Genomic DNA, 16,948 nt, shown 5'->3' with positions numbered 1-16,948 from the left:
AAAGATGTAATAATTCACTTAAGCTATCATCAGACTATTTCGGTCTGTCCAAGCTTTTGAGTGTGAATATGGAGTCAAATGAGTGTATTGAAGGGCATAGGCTCTGCAATTTTTCTATCCATTTGAAAAAACCTTCAAGACAGTTCTTTGTTTTCATATCTAGGAGAATTTTTCAATTAGTCATTGTCCTGCACATGAATCAGAACATTTTGATCCATCATTCAGTATGACTATGTATCTCAAGGATGAGTGAAAAAAAAAAGAGAAGAAAGAGAGATACTTGTTAATTTGAAATGCTTGAATTGATCCTGGAATAGTTTTTCAGAACCACAAACCCTTTAAAAAATATTTCTGATTCAATCCACACTACTGCAGCTAGAAGAATATCGTAAACTAGTGGAATTTATAAGTTTTATGAGATGAATTCCAGAATAGGCTGCATACAAAATGAAATGAAACATCACATTAGTGGTGCTTTCTTGAGCTGGAATACCAAGAAGACAGCTTACTCAGAGAAAAGGTGTGGGTACTACCAAGCAGTAAGAGTGAGCAAGTTACATCTGCAGAGATGGAGAAGGATGGAGCCATGCCCATTGCCTCTAACACTGCTGTATGAAAAATGCACACAAGCTCAACAGCCAGGGGCTGGCGTGGATACACACAGGAGTTCTGTAAGGATCTTCTGCTACACTCAGAGGAAGAATAACAGCTCAGTAGGAAAGGACCTGGTAAAGGCCTGCAGAAAGCTTCTGAAAATGCAAAGGCTCCATTCCCCTTCTCAGTTATGAATGGATTATCCAGGGGTGGCCAGAAATTAACAGAAATTGCAGATGCTGAAGCTGGCCTTGGAAATGCCACCAGTCTTCTCATGGAGCTGTGGTAGTCTCATGGTAGTTCTCATGGTCTTTATTAGTCCAGGTCAGTTGCTAAACAGGACTAAATGCCACCTTGGTTGGACACCTCAGTACCTTTCCTCATCACACCAGCCTTAGGCATTTCATACCTAGTTTTAGAAAGTTTTTATTTCTCCAAAATCTTGCTTTAACTGAAATTTCAAAGCTCAGTATTACCTTAGTTGAAAACTTTCTCTAAACCTGGAACAAAGCATGTGCAATTTGTGATTTATCTTTTCCATTCTGAGAGGAGGAAAAGTTTTGCTATGTATGGGTAGGCTTCCCAGAAACCAGTGGGGGGGGGGGGGGTGGCAGGAGGGGAAATATAATAGGATAGGCCAAAATCCCTCATAAACTGTCAGAAAATGAATCATGAAACTGAGCTGAATGTGGATGACTGCTCACTGAGTGTCTTTGTCTGGTATCAAACACTCCTTCTTCTTCCACCCCTCACCCCCTTCTTGTTTTAAGCTTGTGTAGTTATTCCAGTTATAGTGTTAGCAATACTCCTGATATATTCCAATGTCAGCATGATCAAAATCAGCCCTGGGAAACTGTTTTATTTCTGTATAGTTTCAACAGCAACAAGGCTGTCAGGTAACTGGGGCTGTCCATGAGCAGTCTGCCTTATGCAGAGCATTTAAAAACCTGAGGCTTAGGAGTGAAAGATGATTGGGTTTCTGTTCAACTGCTTAACCACATCATTTTGTGTGCAGTTTTGTATCTTTTGCTGGATGAAAGCCTTAGCTGCCAGAACTGTTGGTATTGAGCTTTTAGCAGTCATACTACTGTTCTCACCCTGTTGCATGATAACAAGCATTAGGATAGGTTTAAAATACAGGCCAATGTTTTCCTCATTCCATTTCTTAAAGACTTGTAGTGCTGGAGGATTCATGGTGGTCGTCCTGTCCCCACTCTCTGGAGAGTTTCTTAAACTCTGTATTTTAAAATGTAAGTCACTGGATCAGAACTTTTCCATAGAGATGAGTTCTCCTTGCCCCCTGCATACAGGGCTGCAGGTTCATGTACACATTTGGTATTTGGCCTGCTTGTGCCTTGAATCCAAGGATTAGCTACACCAGGAGAGACGGGTAGCTCTTCTCACATTCCTTCCTTCTCACAACCTCTAGACAGGAGTGATTTCAGTTTATGTGAAAGTGATGCTGCCACAAAACATTTCATAATAGCCTAAGGGCTGGAAGACTCAAACCAACACCTGAGAAACCTGAAATCAATTTTTGCCTGAGGTGTGCCACTGCATTTGGACTCACTGCTGGGAAAGTCTGTTTTGGAAGTGCCTTATTCTGCTGATGTGCAGTTAAATACATTTTAAGGAGTCTAAGGCCTCCCTTCTTGTGGGGTTCTGACTGGGCTTAGATATGAGTAAGATGCCAAGTTGCTCAAATAAGGACAGTTCTGGGCATGACAAAAGTAAAACTGCAGGTATTGTGAGGGGTTATGAGAAAGGGAGGCGCCTTCTGAGTTCAGACATGTTCCTGGTTGGGTGGCAGCTAGGCAGGGATTACAGTTTTGGATCAAAATGCATGGCTTTTTCTTATCTCAGTCCTGTAGTAGGTGTGTACATCTTTTATTAGAGCTAAACCCTGTAGGTCTTTAGCAAGGTGGCTTGCAACTGCTTTGACTGGAGTGGCAAATAGATTGAAAACTTTAGTTCTGCAGGATCTTGTGCAAACCAAGCCCCTCTTTTCTCAACTCTTTGTGGTATGAAAACTGCTGAGCTGGACCATGGACAGTGGTCTATGTCAACACTGTTCTGTACTATTCTTTCAGTTCTACTGCATTATTAAATGTTCATGTGTTTTATAGAAAATGTCAGACTATGAGAACTAGTCCCATTAACTGAACTTAAATACCCACTCCTTAAGGCTTATGTAGCCTTAAGGCTTTTTGTCACTCTGCTCCTCTACCTAAGCATTTTCTGATAAACTCTAGCTGATAAATGTATCATTGTGATAGCTCTAATAGTGTAACAATACAAAAGCAAGATCAGGTACATGGGGTGAAAAGACAGCTCTTATTGAGCTGAGGCAGTTGGAAAAATAGACAAGGTTTCCTCAAAGTTTGAAATAAAAGTGATTATCTGTATTTTATCCCATCTGAGTGCCCTAAGTAGGATCTGATTCAGTGCTATGTGAAGGAGTCCCTTTCTCCCACTTGCAGTTGGAAGGGAACATCTAATACAGGTGACAATCAAGCTGGCATCAAGATGTGAGAGAAAGGTGTAGAAAAGAAACTCCTCATTACTTTTATGAAATGCTAATTGCTTCCATCAACCTTCCCATTTTCTACAGCAAATACATTTTATGTAGCAAAGAAGCCAAGCCAAGCCCAATATTTTGCATTAATCAGTACAGTCTCTTTTCTCTGGAGGACGATTCAAAGCAGGAACCTATCTTAGCTCCTCTGAAGTGCCTCTCAGAAAACATTTTCTTTTTGTTGCAATAAACTTAGGAAGATCAGTGTCACCAAGCTACAATTAGCCTTTATTAATTAGCCTAATTTGTAAATCCCTGCATGAAGAAAGATCTTCCAATTTTAATGTCTAACTTCTGGTTCAGTACCTGTGGAGGCCTTCAATTCTAATTTTCACGAGCACAGACAACAGACAACACTGGTAAAGTGTCTGGTGTTTGACCTTGTTCCATTTGCATTTTTATTAAAAAAAAAAAAAAAACAAACAGATGTATTTTTCCATGTTTTTTTAGAAGAGTTAATAACAGCAATAGTTTTATCTCTGCAGGTGGGGGAATGATCACACCCTGTAAAAATAAAGGACTTACCATTCTTTGGCTCCCACTTAATACAAGTGTGTGGTCTGAGGTCCCAGAGCTGCAGGGATGTTCTGAACTTTTTAGTCAATGATTGCCTAAGTGAACTTTTTGGATAGGTGGGAACAGGCTCTTCATTTACTAATACATGAAAGTTTCTGTTAAGAATTTATTTCACTTTAATAGGATGGTGAAAGATAAGATACAAATATAAACGTTCCAGAATCAGATTAGGAGCATTTTAGGAGAGGAGACATCTCTCAAAAGGAGTTAGGTCAAACTTCTCTGTGAATTAAAACTAAGAGGCCCATAAATACAAATCCAGGGTTAGTTCTGTATGTTAGTTGTGATCTTCATGAAAAACAAGATGCTGAAATATTTTGCAAGTCAGAACTGAGTTTCCAGCTCATGGTTGTAGTCCTAAGGTCTGCAGTAACAAGAGACAGGCTGGAACTGGAACACCTCATTTGTAATAGCTCTACCATGATGATGGAAATTCTACCCTTGTTATGAGCAATAACATTTTCCCCATTCCACAGACATGAAGGTGCATTAAAGTAGTCTGAATTGAGTGTAAATTTTTCTACTTTTGTTGCAGACAATGGGACTCAGTTTCTGAACTCTCTTGCCTAAATTCTCATTTTTAAGTTGCTTTTAAGAGATCATCTAGGACAATTTGTCCAAATTTCACACAAATTTGAGACAGACCTGCTCCTACATTTAAGAGCACAGTTCAGTGCCAGTTCTCATTCAGCCCCTGCTGTCCAACAGTGCTGTGAGGCATTCACAGTATAAGCTGTGCCAGACCTTCAGGATATATATCAGAACCATAAAATCCAGAGAATACTTGCCAGCCAGAGTTGCCTGGGGCAGATTCACACCTGAGTATTGGACAATCTGTAAATATTTCTACTTCCTTCCACTCCTTTTATGGACAAAGTAAGAGTATTTGCCAAGTATATTAGCCAAAGTCTAAGAGTGCACTTTGTATTTTCTTAAAGGCACACCTGTTCCAGAGAAAAATATTGTTATAAATATCTAAGAAACTAAGAGCTTTAATTACAAGCTTGCTTGAGTCTTGTAGCAGCTACAGAAATGGGGAAAAGAACTAATGACAAGCCTAAATCAAAGTAAGAACAAACCAAACCACTCTAATTAATTGTCTGTGGTAGCTAGAGCCAGTTGACTTCAGTATTCTATTTAAGAATGCATATATCCAGGAATGCAAATGATAAAATTATAGATCTTTCTCTGGGGAATGGCCTCATCTCATTCTCTTAAAATCCAAACTTGGGTTTCTTCAAAGCTTAGGCTTTTATAGGGCTCCTTTTAGATCCAAGAATTAATACTGATTGATTTATTTTCTTTTTCTATTTTAAATGAATTCATCAAGGGCATATTTTTCAGTGGAACATATCTTTGTAAAAGTCCTTGGACGCTGTAAAAGAAAATAACTCTCCAAAGAGTTCAAGCCTAGCCTGGCCAATTTTTATTTTCAAAAGAATTATTTCCATTTTTAACGCAAGGAAGGTATTTTGAAAAACTAACATCTGAAAAACTAACTTCTTGCAGAATAAAAAGGAACAAGAGAAGTTTCCATGGGCACTAATCATTAAGATCCAGTTTTGTAAAGCCATATGAATCCCTCTCTAAATGGTGCAAATACTAAAAATACTTTTAATATACAAAGATGTTCTTAATATACAAAGAATATACAGTGTAAGGTAGCTTGAATAGACCAAGAGACAAGAAAAGGAAAATTTTGCAGCTCATCTATAAAAAAGCATGTGCCTGTTAAAAGAATTAAGCATTTTTAGTTTTTTATCTTTTTTATTTTGAATGTTGCCAAAATTCTGCAGAGAGACCTACTTTCAGAGAAAGCAATCATTCTGTATGGGCTTAATTACACACAGAGATATGTAATTTTCTACTATAAATATGTTAAATATAGTTGATAATAGTGGAACTATATTGATACTCATCCATTTCTTTACCTCTCATATTTTGCAATAACTGCATAGTATTCTATGCTGTTTGGCATTTTAAGAGTTTGTTGGAAAGCAGACAAATCTGAAAGGGAAACAGCTGACATATTATTATTTTATTAGATACCTCTTGTTTGATGAGAAATTTGAAACAACACTTTAGAAAAGGACATTCTAAATCATACAAACATTTTACAATTGCAACTTACCATCTATATTTAAATTAAACAGCAGCACAAGCCCACCAGAAGGCTAATGTAATTTTAATGTACCTCTGCACACATTCTGTTATTCTGGTTTAAAAATTCATATTAGGTGCAGAAGAAAGATGAGTCTTTTTTAGGGGTTAGGCTTTGAAATAGTAAACAAGCAACAGAGAGAGTCAAGTCAATAGGAGAATTAGACAAGGATACTGAATACACTTGCCTTCTATAAGAGCTTGCTACCTAGTTAAAGTGCTAGCATAGTGTCTATTTAAATATAAAAATCTTCACACCAATAATATACAGAAATAGGCAGGGTATTATTACACCCAATTTTTAATAAAATTCATTTCTCATAAACAGATATTTCCAAGTCTTTGACATAATTTGGTATGAAAACTCTTATATCTTTGCTTTTACATAGAATCATATAATTAATATATTAGAATTGCACAGCAACACTCAAAATCTACTTAATTTAGAAAAGGAAATTTTACTTATCTAAAGTAATTTTTGCAGCCTCACTCTTGCTGCTTATTGACTTGGTTAGAATTCAAATACTAGAGAAACTACGCTTCATAAAAACCTGATCAACTGTCATTTACAAAGATACAAAATATACAGCAAAGTTAACTTCTCATTAAATAAAATATACAGATTAGCTAATGTTATAGATCATTAGTTAACACCTTATTTTAAGGGATAAACTTCTAGGGAGCTTCCCCACCCCCCAATATAGGAGAATTGCACAACAGTTCCTTTCCCTGTATGTTTATGCAATGAGTCACTTTCCCTTTAACTGCTGGTAACAGAGGACTGGGTTTATCATTCTGCATAGTGAGGCCAACAATGATCCCTGGTGGAACTGCAGTAAAGTCAATGTGAAACCATAGAGATCAGTTTTGTCTAAGGTATCACAGCCTATTCATTAATTTTTTAATAGTAATAACACAGATCATTATCACTGTGATGGCTTTTAATCCTCCGTGAGAATTCTCCTGTACTCTCCTGAATTCAACCTACCATTAAAATAAAGTGTTGCCAATATACTCTAGGATCACTCTGTTGTTAAAATAGTGAGCTCTGAAAACTGCCTACTAATTCTTAAATGGATCTCCCTGATAATAAATGAGTTTTAATAAAAACAGCATGTTCCCACTTAAACCAGCCATCGTAATTTAACAGTTTGGAATGAATGCTAAGTGCTTGTATGTTAGGTTAGCAAAGAAGTTTAACACCAGCTACACCTACAGCAGTGTCACATCTCTGATGGTTACTCCTGGTCCAGGCGTATATTAACCATGGCAAAGCACCGGCCTAGGCTCTGAAAGAATGGCACCACGAAAACATCTGTCAGGCTCTTCCACACAGTTTGCACTGAAGGCAGGACCATGAGACAGGTTTTCACAAAAGGCACCACAACCCTGGAAAAGAGAAAGTAAAAGAATTGAAGATTGGTGCTGGTACAGCATGGGGAAATCAAGATAATGAAACACAAGTGTGATATCTTATGGAAGAAAAGTGGTTCTTTAACTTTTATAACTTTATAATATAAATATAAATATTTAAGCAAGTTGACTCTACTCTCTTGCAGTCATTCTCCACCCATTTTGTTTGCTCAAGGCCTCACACCTACATATGCCTGTGGTCCTCTGGCCAGAATCATTTGCATGCAACATGAGAGTGTAGACACCAGCTTTCTTTTCATTGTGTCTCTGTTTACTACCTGGCAGTTTCTTTACACGCCATTTAGAATGATGAACGTTTGCTGTCTCTCCGTGCTTCTGGCAGGGCTGGTACATGATCTGCCATAGCCCTGCTGCTACCCACCATGGCTGAAGAGCAGTCACCTCCCAAGCATTAATTTGTGCTGTGGTCATACCATGTTCCCCAGTTTGATTTACTGGAAACAGCACCCATTACAATCTGTTCTTGCTCTGCTGCCTCTTCTGGTTTTTCTCTTATCTGTCTCTCAGGCACACACACAGTGCACAGGCACTCATGCACCTCACACCATTGACATCTCATTCCTACCCATCCCTGTTACAAGATGCTACAGTAAAACAAACAGGAAAGCAATATCCAGTTACATCAGACTATTACCATACAGGTATATGCCACATCTTAGTAAAATGGGCAGATCCTGTAAAGTTCTTCATTCGCGAGGAATTAACATTAGAATGTGGTCAGAACTCGTCAGGAGAAAAGATATTTTTATTCATTCAGGGTGCTGGAAATACTAGAAAGTACTGTGCCATTCATCTCCTGAGCATTGGTAAGCATCTGGGGATTGCTCTCCATGTGTACCAATTGCAAAGCAGTGTCATTTCTGGTGGCTTGAGCCAAGCATGCTGACAGTGGAGGAGAGCCAGAAGTGCACGTATGGGCAGCTGAGGAGGGCCAGTGGATACATGGTAACTGACCACACTATTTTAAGTTATTCTCCTTCTTTAATCATTTACTGGCCTAAACCTCTGCTCATTTCACTGAGCTGCTTTTATTTGGCTGCAGACAAACTAAAGGTATACATAAATAATACTGAAGTTCTACTACTGCAAGATTTTAATAAAATCACTCTGCCATACTGAACATGTTTGCTTTCTAAATTAGGTAAAAGAAGCTATAGATTCTTTTGACAAAGATAATAAACTCTGCTCCACTTTACTGTTGCATTCAAAATTTAATTCCAAATCTTGTATTTGCATAACTGCACTTCAGAACTTTCACTGACTTTGATTGGAATGACAGAAAATAATTTAATATTTCATCATAAGTCTGAAAAAAGGTGCTATGTATTTACAATGCATAATCCTTAGATTAACAAAGTAGAAAAAACCTACCATGTTTAAAAAAAGTTGAAGGTTAGAAATGTACAGAATCAAAATTAATTACTTTCAGTGTTTATCTAACAGCTTTTGTTATACAGTGCAAGCCATATACTAGTACATCAATGCTCTACTCAAAGCTAGCCCAGATGGATTTAAACAAGAATAGTTTTTCTAAAACCTTCTCTTTTGTCTCTGCTGAAACACCCCATATAGGACTGTGAGCATTACTGGAATAATGTGCCTCTAGTTTTAAATAGAACCCTGTAAACTATGTGTTTATAACCACCTATAATATCACTGCATATAGAATAGATGATTTATAGAGTAAAAACTTAGCCCTTAACCTGTTAGAATACAGCTGATAAATATCAATATTGCAAAGGAAAAAAAAAATTGCTATTTTTCCAAGTAACACAGGGAAAGCACCAGAAATGGCTATTCTGTTTGTGCTGACTTCACCTCTTTTCCATTTCAGATAGTTTATAAAGACTGTGTAATTGCTTCTTTGTTACCATCTATAATTAATTTGGTTGATTTTTATAAAAATCTAACTGAACTGGAAAGAAGCAGAAAAGACAACATTTCTTTTGTACCCTCTGTTTACAGGATCACATCCCACAAAATACAAACTAAACAAATACCACAGTATGTAGAAGATTCAGAGAAAGATGGAGAAAGCTGGAGAAGCAGAGATCATACTGCTTGAAATTGCTGTAGAGGTCATTCACACAGTACTGAAACTCAACCTATTTTGATAATCTTAAACAAAATAAACATTAAATTGTTTTTGGTAATGTCTTATAATATTTTAGTACTTGTTATTTATTTTTTTTATTTATGGTAAACGCATGCAAAACCCAATGTAGGCTAAATCCATAAAAGAACACATGAGAAATGATAGCAACCAAAGCTAATTCATGTAAATAACTTTCAATTTTAAAATAAAAGTCCATCTACTTATAGAACAATTACTCAAACATCTTCCCTCTGAGAAGAAAAGCCTTCACACCAAGGAGAGTCATAAAAGGCATTTTCTATGTTTTAAATTATGTGTGTGTATATACATGTGTATTTACATGTGTACAAGTCTGCATCCTATCCTGCACAGGTTATTTTATCTGACAGTATGGTATTTCCAGGTTATCAAAGAGTGTGATGTGCTTTCCATGGAGTGACCAGTCACACTTAAAAAAGAATAATCAAATGCCATTAGAAGCCATGAACTTGTTTTTGTGACCTGACAATTATAATGTACCCATCCTTTGCTGTGGATTAACCCTGGTCTGCACTTTTGTTCACAGGCATGGTGACTACCTGCTTGAGTACTGTCTAACAGTAAAATTAAAGTAGCATATCCCAAGGATATCAACATCAATGACATATTGGTACTACCAGTGTTACCATGTAGTACAGCATTGGGAAGAAAATGAAAGGTCTGTTGAATTTGTAAACTAAGCTGAAGACAGCTACCTATATGACTTCTCATTGAGTCTTCTATGTACATATATTATAAAAAAACCCTTCCTTTGATCAAGTGGAATGAATATTTTCTTTTGGGAACTAAAAGGCACAAATTATCCCATTTTCCCCCTCCTATCCCATTTTCCCTTTATTCTATTCAAGACATGACATCTATAAAATTACACCCCTCAACATTTCTCACTTTCATTCATGTTACTTTTTCTTCTTGATAAGCCCTGAATGAACACTGTCAAGAACCAAGCACCTCTTGGATATGGCAGAGCACAGTTTAATTTCCATTGATAATGAGAATCAATTTTTCACAGACTTGGACAACAATGATGGAGTAGTCATGCACCATTAATGTAGATTCCAGCTTCAAAGTGAAGAATGTGAATAATCACACCTTCTTCTATCATGTTTTTCAAAATGTAACCTCAGATATGTCTTAATACTATTTTTCAAATGCTCTAGGTTTCTCTGCTTAAATTATCTAATTCCACTACATCATGACTGTGAATTAAAAGTCTCAAATAGCTCTACAATACAAGTGAGCACTGTGAAAAGATGGCTAAAAATTACCTAGCAGTTGCACAGCTTCTGGTTGCATGCCATTAACCATTGGGAGAAGTAAGGCAAAGAATTCACCAAAGCCTTTCATGACTCATACACAGTATCTGAAGTGCATTAAAAACAAATATTATGTATTCCAGGACCTGGGTAGACTGTAAAAGATAAAACTACTATGAAAGAAGCAAGACAACATCCATGTACTTCCTTTTCTTAAACCAAGGGATATGTACAGGACATCAAAGAAGAGGCATCAAGGCAGCACCACCAGATTATAAGGTAGGCATTCCTAGCTGTAGTGTAATTTATTTCGATTTCAAGCAGTCTGTAGGGACATGGTTTTAGGGTTGAGTATGATAGCAGTTATGTAAATGAAGTTGTGGAATACAAAAAAGGTAAGACATAATGCATGTCCATATCTGCATTTCATGTAAGTACCTGGTTCTAACTTTGCAGTGTGAATGGAAGCTCGAGCAGAGAAGTGCTGTGAATATCAACTGCTTTAGCCAACAATGACTATAGAGCTGAGTGAGCCCATCTCAGATCTAAGACTCAAGTTATGGATCACTGATTCTTGGAGTAAATATGCAACATACCAGAATGCTATTCTGATAAGACTACAAAAAAGCATATATGAAATTCAAGTGTTAATTTCCAAGAGGTGGCAAACATGGGACTTGGAACAAGAATCAGTCACTGATCTACAAGAAATATAATGATTTTGCATGAGCCACCTGAAAAACCAGTGAAGTTCTGTTCATGTTCAAAAACCCAATAATCTTAAGAGCTACAATCTGAGGACATATTTAAAAGCTTGTTAATTTCATAGAAAGATGTTACAACTCAGTGTGGCCTGTATACTCTGTGGTGAGAATGACAGTCATCAATAAAAGAAAAATGTGCAGATTACTTCCTTGAATGTGCTTGTATATAGATCACTAACCTGCTAGCTGGCCCAGTTTCAGCCCATCAGTATCTTTTACTTGGTAGTGTGAAACCAGATTCTGGCTCAACCAGCCAGTTTGGGAACACAATATGCTCCATCTTTATGGTTAAAAATGAAAATTAAGTGTATTACTATGTATTTCTTACTTAGCTTTCTTTTTTCAGGTGAAAGACAACATTTACTATCAAGTGTGATGGGAAAAATTCACAGGGCACCCTTGAGAAATGCTGAGTTAGACTTATGTGGATTTTTAAGATGCTAACGAAACTGCAACAACATGTGTGACATCAACAGAGCTTTCTGCTTGAGCACCTCCAGGAGTTGTTGAAACACTCTTGAATTTAGCTCCAGAAAAAGCTCCCTTATGACATATCAACATCATCACCTCACTGGTTTGGATGATAAAACTGAAGCACAGAGACTGAGTGGCAGAATTCTGGGATGGTTTGCCCCAGGGTCTTCCCATGACATTTATAGCTGAAGACAGGGTTATTATAATGGAATTCCCTTTCTTTCACATACAAAACAAGCAGTTGTTTTGTTGGATTTTTTCAGACCCAATGGGCCTACAAGGGAACTAGTACCCTATGTTTAGGGCCTCTAAATGTGCACTGCTTTTGCACTACCCTCTCAAATGCAGAAATGTTGAACTCCTCACTTGCATGACAACGGGAACACAAAGAGGTGCAGAGATGCCAACTTAACGTGTTCCACCTTTGTGTTGGAACAAATCCAGCTTGAGTTTGTGGGAATATGAGACAGTATTGCCTTTGGATGGTAGCACTGGATGGAGTCCAGGGAGATGCAGATAGCACTACTGAGTTACATGATTCTCTCACATCCATCCTGGGAGCAAGGAAAATCAAAACGAAAGATCAATTCTATGTTGACAGCGAACCTGGGCAAAGAAAATAGCCTGTTGGAGAAGCAAGTGTGTTCACAGAAAGTTGAGAGAAACTTTTCAAATGACATTCAGACAGTCCTATTTCACATGTACTGAGAACCCACAGTTCCTGAGATAGTCACTAGGGACTATGTGCATAAATAGAAACTGACCTCTGAGTCCTTGATCAGTGAAACTCTGTATCCAGTCTGTGAAATCGAGATACAAGATCCTTCAGAAGCACAAAAAAAGCACTACAGTTTTAATAAAGTTGGTATTGATTAATTTTTTCCACAGGTATTTCACGACTGGAAACCTATATATACTCACCATACCCTCTTGCAGTCACATTGCACACTATGGCACAGTGACAACTGACAGATCTAAAAATCTGGGCAACGCTATGCCTATGCACTGTTGGATAGTAACAATTTGGGAACAAGAGATGTAGCAAGTGGGAATCTCTAAACTGCACTGCAACTGCTTTGGATATTATGCTATGCTCCAAAACTCAAGTTAATCAGTTTTCAAAGTTACTTGACAATGTCATAAATGCAGGCTTCCATGGCACTTTCAAAAACTAAAATCTGCACCCATGAGATTGCCATAGCAGGATCAGATGATCAGTGTATTCCTAGGGTTTTGACTTCACTTTCAGTTTCTATATTCTGTTTTCCTTGATAAAAGGAAAATGATTCCAGTGTTACTCAAGTCATATTAGATTTTGTTCAAAACTCATGCATATGGAAAATCCTGGTTTGCAGAAATAATGTCAATAATCAGCATTCATCCCTTCATCTACAGCCTTTTGGATTGTCAGTTCTTTCCTCAACCTCATTATTCTCCTGCCTTTCTTCCTTCTCTACCATCAGATGATGGTGTCAAAGTACTATTCCTGATATTTGGTGATGCTTAAAGTACACAGGTTTGGTGTGACTTGGATGGCCAGTGTATTTGCCTGCGAACTTCTGCCATGGCCAGAAGCAGCTTTCCTGAGCTCAGCAGGGTTTTTTGCTTAAGTGGAAGGGCTTTGGAGCATTGCATCTACACACAGCTATGTACCAGATGCAAGGCACTGGCACTACATTTTATGGCAGTAACATAGAGCCAGCTGGGCCCTCAAAAGCTTTCTTCAGTCTGTGAGAAAAAAAATGAAAGAGGTAACAGTACTAAGAAGTTAGTAATAACTTCAGGTGTTAGTAATACTTCTGCCTAGTTAATTAATTTAAAATACTTATCTGAACAAGTCCTGCACTTCAGTTTAAAAAAAAAAAAAAATTCAGTCACTGTTGTCACTCCAGAAGCCAGCCAAAGTTGGAATGCATTGCTGTGGGTGCTGTCCAAGTGGGAATACAGGCACTCTGCCCCAAGGAGCTTATACAGTCATGACAAGACCGCAGGGAACTGAATCACAGAGAAAACACTGTTTCCTCTTCAGTCTCTTTAGAAACAAAGCAGTTAATATTAGCTGATCTGACTGCCGGTGTAAAATCGGCGATCGGTGGTTTGCAGTGATAAATGCTAGAGGAGAGCCCAGGCACCGACACACAGCACTCGCTTACCAGATGTGAAGGCAGCTGAGCGTGGCGAAGACGATCCCCAAAACCAGGGCCAGCGGTATGGCGAGGACCAGAGTCAGGACCTTGTAGATCACGTACTTGCTGAGCTCAAATAGAGCGTGGCTGCAGATCCAGACCTTGTCGAAGGAGTGGGTGAGCTCGGGCTCCGCGATGACATCCTCGAACCCCAGCTGCAACAAGAGAGGCTCTACCGTCACGGAGAGCCGGGGTGCGGGCAGCCCGCCGGGGACCCCCCTGGCCGAGCCCCGCCCGCCCCCGGCCCGGCCCGGCCCGGCCCGGCCCGGCCCGCACCTGCAGGTGGGAGTTCAGCCCGTGCGGGTCGCGCTCCAGCTCGTCCTCCGCGCCCTTCTCCGCCTCCGACAGCGCGGGGCCGCCGCTCCGCGGGAAGTTGTCGTCGTCGTCCATGAAGATGCGGGTGTCCACCTTCTCCGTCTCCAGCCCCATGGCGCTGCCGCCGCTGCGCGGCTCCGGCCCGGCCCTGCCCCGTGCGCCGCTGCCCCGCCGGGCCGGGCCGGGGCGGAGCGGGGCTGCCCGGGACACGCCCCGCGGGAGAGCCCTGCCGAGCCCCGGAAAACCGGGATCGGGCTTGGGGCGGGCTGTGCTGGCCCTGACAGCCGCTCGGTGGGCGCTCAGCCCTCCCCGTGTCTCTCAGCCCGCCCGGTTCCCGTCCCTCGGCGGTGCCCGGCTGTCACCGCGCCCCGCGCCCGACCCGCCTCCGTCAGCGTTTGTGGCATCGCAACAACAGGCAGCAGGCACAAAAAGCGGAGGGGCCGTGTCTGTGCCCCTTTGCAGCTGTAGGGCAAACAGAAAGAAGGGGGGAGGAGAGGTGAGTCGCCACTGCCCACCGTGCCCGGCCCCCTGGCCCTTCACCCTCCGGCGGGATTTACTTGAGTGCTGCTGCTTAAACTGCCTAACTTTTTGCTGCAATAAAATACTGCATCTGCCATTACAAGTATTTTTATACCTTCTTTGTGTTTTAGCTTCAGTCCACACTAATTATTTCCTCTATTTTATTTGAGAACTTGTTTTAAACCTAAGAGTGATGTGTATAAAGTCACTAAATTATTATAACGATTGCTAAAAGTACCTGATAATATTGATATACAGAGTGATCTCATGAGTTGCTAGGAGTTCATTCTTGCTCCAATAACCACAATCACCTGTCAGTTTCAGAGAAGTGATATTACTAATCAGTCATTCTGGCCTATTAAATTAAAGAGGAACTTGCTTACTTTAACTTCCTTTAATTTTCACTGCTACATTAATGTGAGGAGAGCTCTGTGACAGAATCTATCACTTTAAGATTTAAAAACAACTATGTAAAATTCGGGTAGGAAATCACCTATTACAATGTTCTGGCTCATACTGCATTGTTCTCGTCGGAAACTTCTGCAGAAAAGCTTTGCATCTATGTGTAACTCGTATTGATGTTTTTTTTCTCCCATACTAGTCATCTTAATGATACTGATCTCATGTAAATGTTTTGGACTAGATCTAAAAAGCCTGCAAATACAAGTTTACAATAGGTTCAAAGGCAAGCAAAGAAACAGCATGATGACTCAAGACATACTTATGAGCTCCATTTCTACCCTGCTTCCTCTCACCCCTCCTGCCTTCCTCTATTACTCTTTGCTCCATGAGTGAGAAGAATAAAAAAATAATTGGAGTTGAGGTTCAGCCCTGCCCTTCAGGTGTTTCTGTCCAGCAACTGTTATTTTTTTTGGCCTATTGATACAGGGATCTGAGTGCAGCCCAAAGGCATTAATCAGGTTTCTGGTAGCAGCTTGGGTCAGCCACAGACATTTGGATTTGGTGCTGCTGAAAAGGAAAGTAGGAGACATCAACGCAGGCTCCTAAACTAGGTTGGTAACAGCCAAGGAATTCTGACATGAAATATGTATGTATGTGTGTGTTTCCACACTTTGGCCTAGTAGGCTTAGTAGTTTTATTGCTATTTTCATACACATTATTGGAAAAAGACTTTTAGGAACTGGTTTGGAGAAGGATTATGAAAATGCATCTTGCATGTTTGTGGGAGCCCAGGGAGTACCCCTGGCCTCCTTGGGGGTCTCAAAACCCCCCTGGCAAGGATCTCAAAGACCTCTGAGTGAGACCCTGGTGTCACAGGTGCTGAATTCTAACCCCTGGGGAAAGTTGTCAGCACAAGTAGAATGGAAACAAGCTACCAAAATTAGTAAAGTATAAATTAGACTTTTAGAATGTAGATAAATAGGTTTTTTTGAATGTTTATGATAAGGGACACGTGGCCAAGATGGAGAATTTGGGTGGGTGGACACCTTTTCCTCCTTCTTCTCCATGTCATCCATGTTGGGTGACATGTTGGCACTTTTAGATTGGATGGGGTCAGGGCTGGACCACTTAATAAAATTGTATTGTATTGGGAAAATTTTGTAAACATGTAATACGTAATACAAACTATATAAGATAAGCCCTGCCTTCACCAGAGAGATTCCTCCATGGATGCCAGGCTGAGCAGACCGCTGCTGGCCAGGCAAAAAGTCCCTGAGATATGAAACAATAAACAATCCTCGGAAAAAGAGAAAACCGTCTCCAGCAATCTCTCTTTGGCTGCTTCAGAGAAAACCAGGGTTTGAACCACCTTCGTGTCCCTCTGGGGTGATCTCGGGGCAAAGGAGAAACCCCAGACTGGGACACATGTTCACTGCAATTCCTCTGACATGTGAAGTGCAGCATGAGGGGAAACATCTCAATTCACAAACAGATTTTTGGAGAGCAAAGATTTTTGCAAAATAGTGTTCATATCTGTTTTTGGAAAAAAATGTTACATT

The 16,948-nt window shown here is 39.8% G+C and overlaps 1 protein-coding gene across 1 annotated transcript; it reads right to left on the bottom strand.

Moving 5' to 3' along the window:
• Window positions 1-5,145: 5,145 nt before the first annotated feature.
• CAV2 (caveolin 2) lies at window positions 5,146-14,662 on the bottom strand. The gene is made up of 3 exons (XM_079304727.1): window positions 14,430-14,662; window positions 14,121-14,308; window positions 5,146-7,294 (listed from the first exon to the last, which is right to left on the bottom strand). Exons 1-3 carry the CDS (start codon window positions 14,580-14,582, stop codon window positions 7,144-7,146), a joined length of 492 nt encoding a protein of 163 aa, XP_079160853.1. The 5' UTR covers window positions 14,583-14,662; the 3' UTR covers window positions 5,146-7,143.
• Between the last annotated feature and the right edge of the window lie 2,286 nt (window positions 14,663-16,948).

The sequence above is a fragment of the Erithacus rubecula genome (assembly GCF_903797595.1).
Source record: "Erithacus rubecula genome assembly, chromosome: 4".
NCBI lineage: Eukaryota > Metazoa > Chordata > Aves > Passeriformes > Muscicapidae > Erithacus > Erithacus rubecula.
Note: the sequence above shows the minus strand (reverse complement) of the source record. Positions and strands in the feature narration are given on the sequence as shown.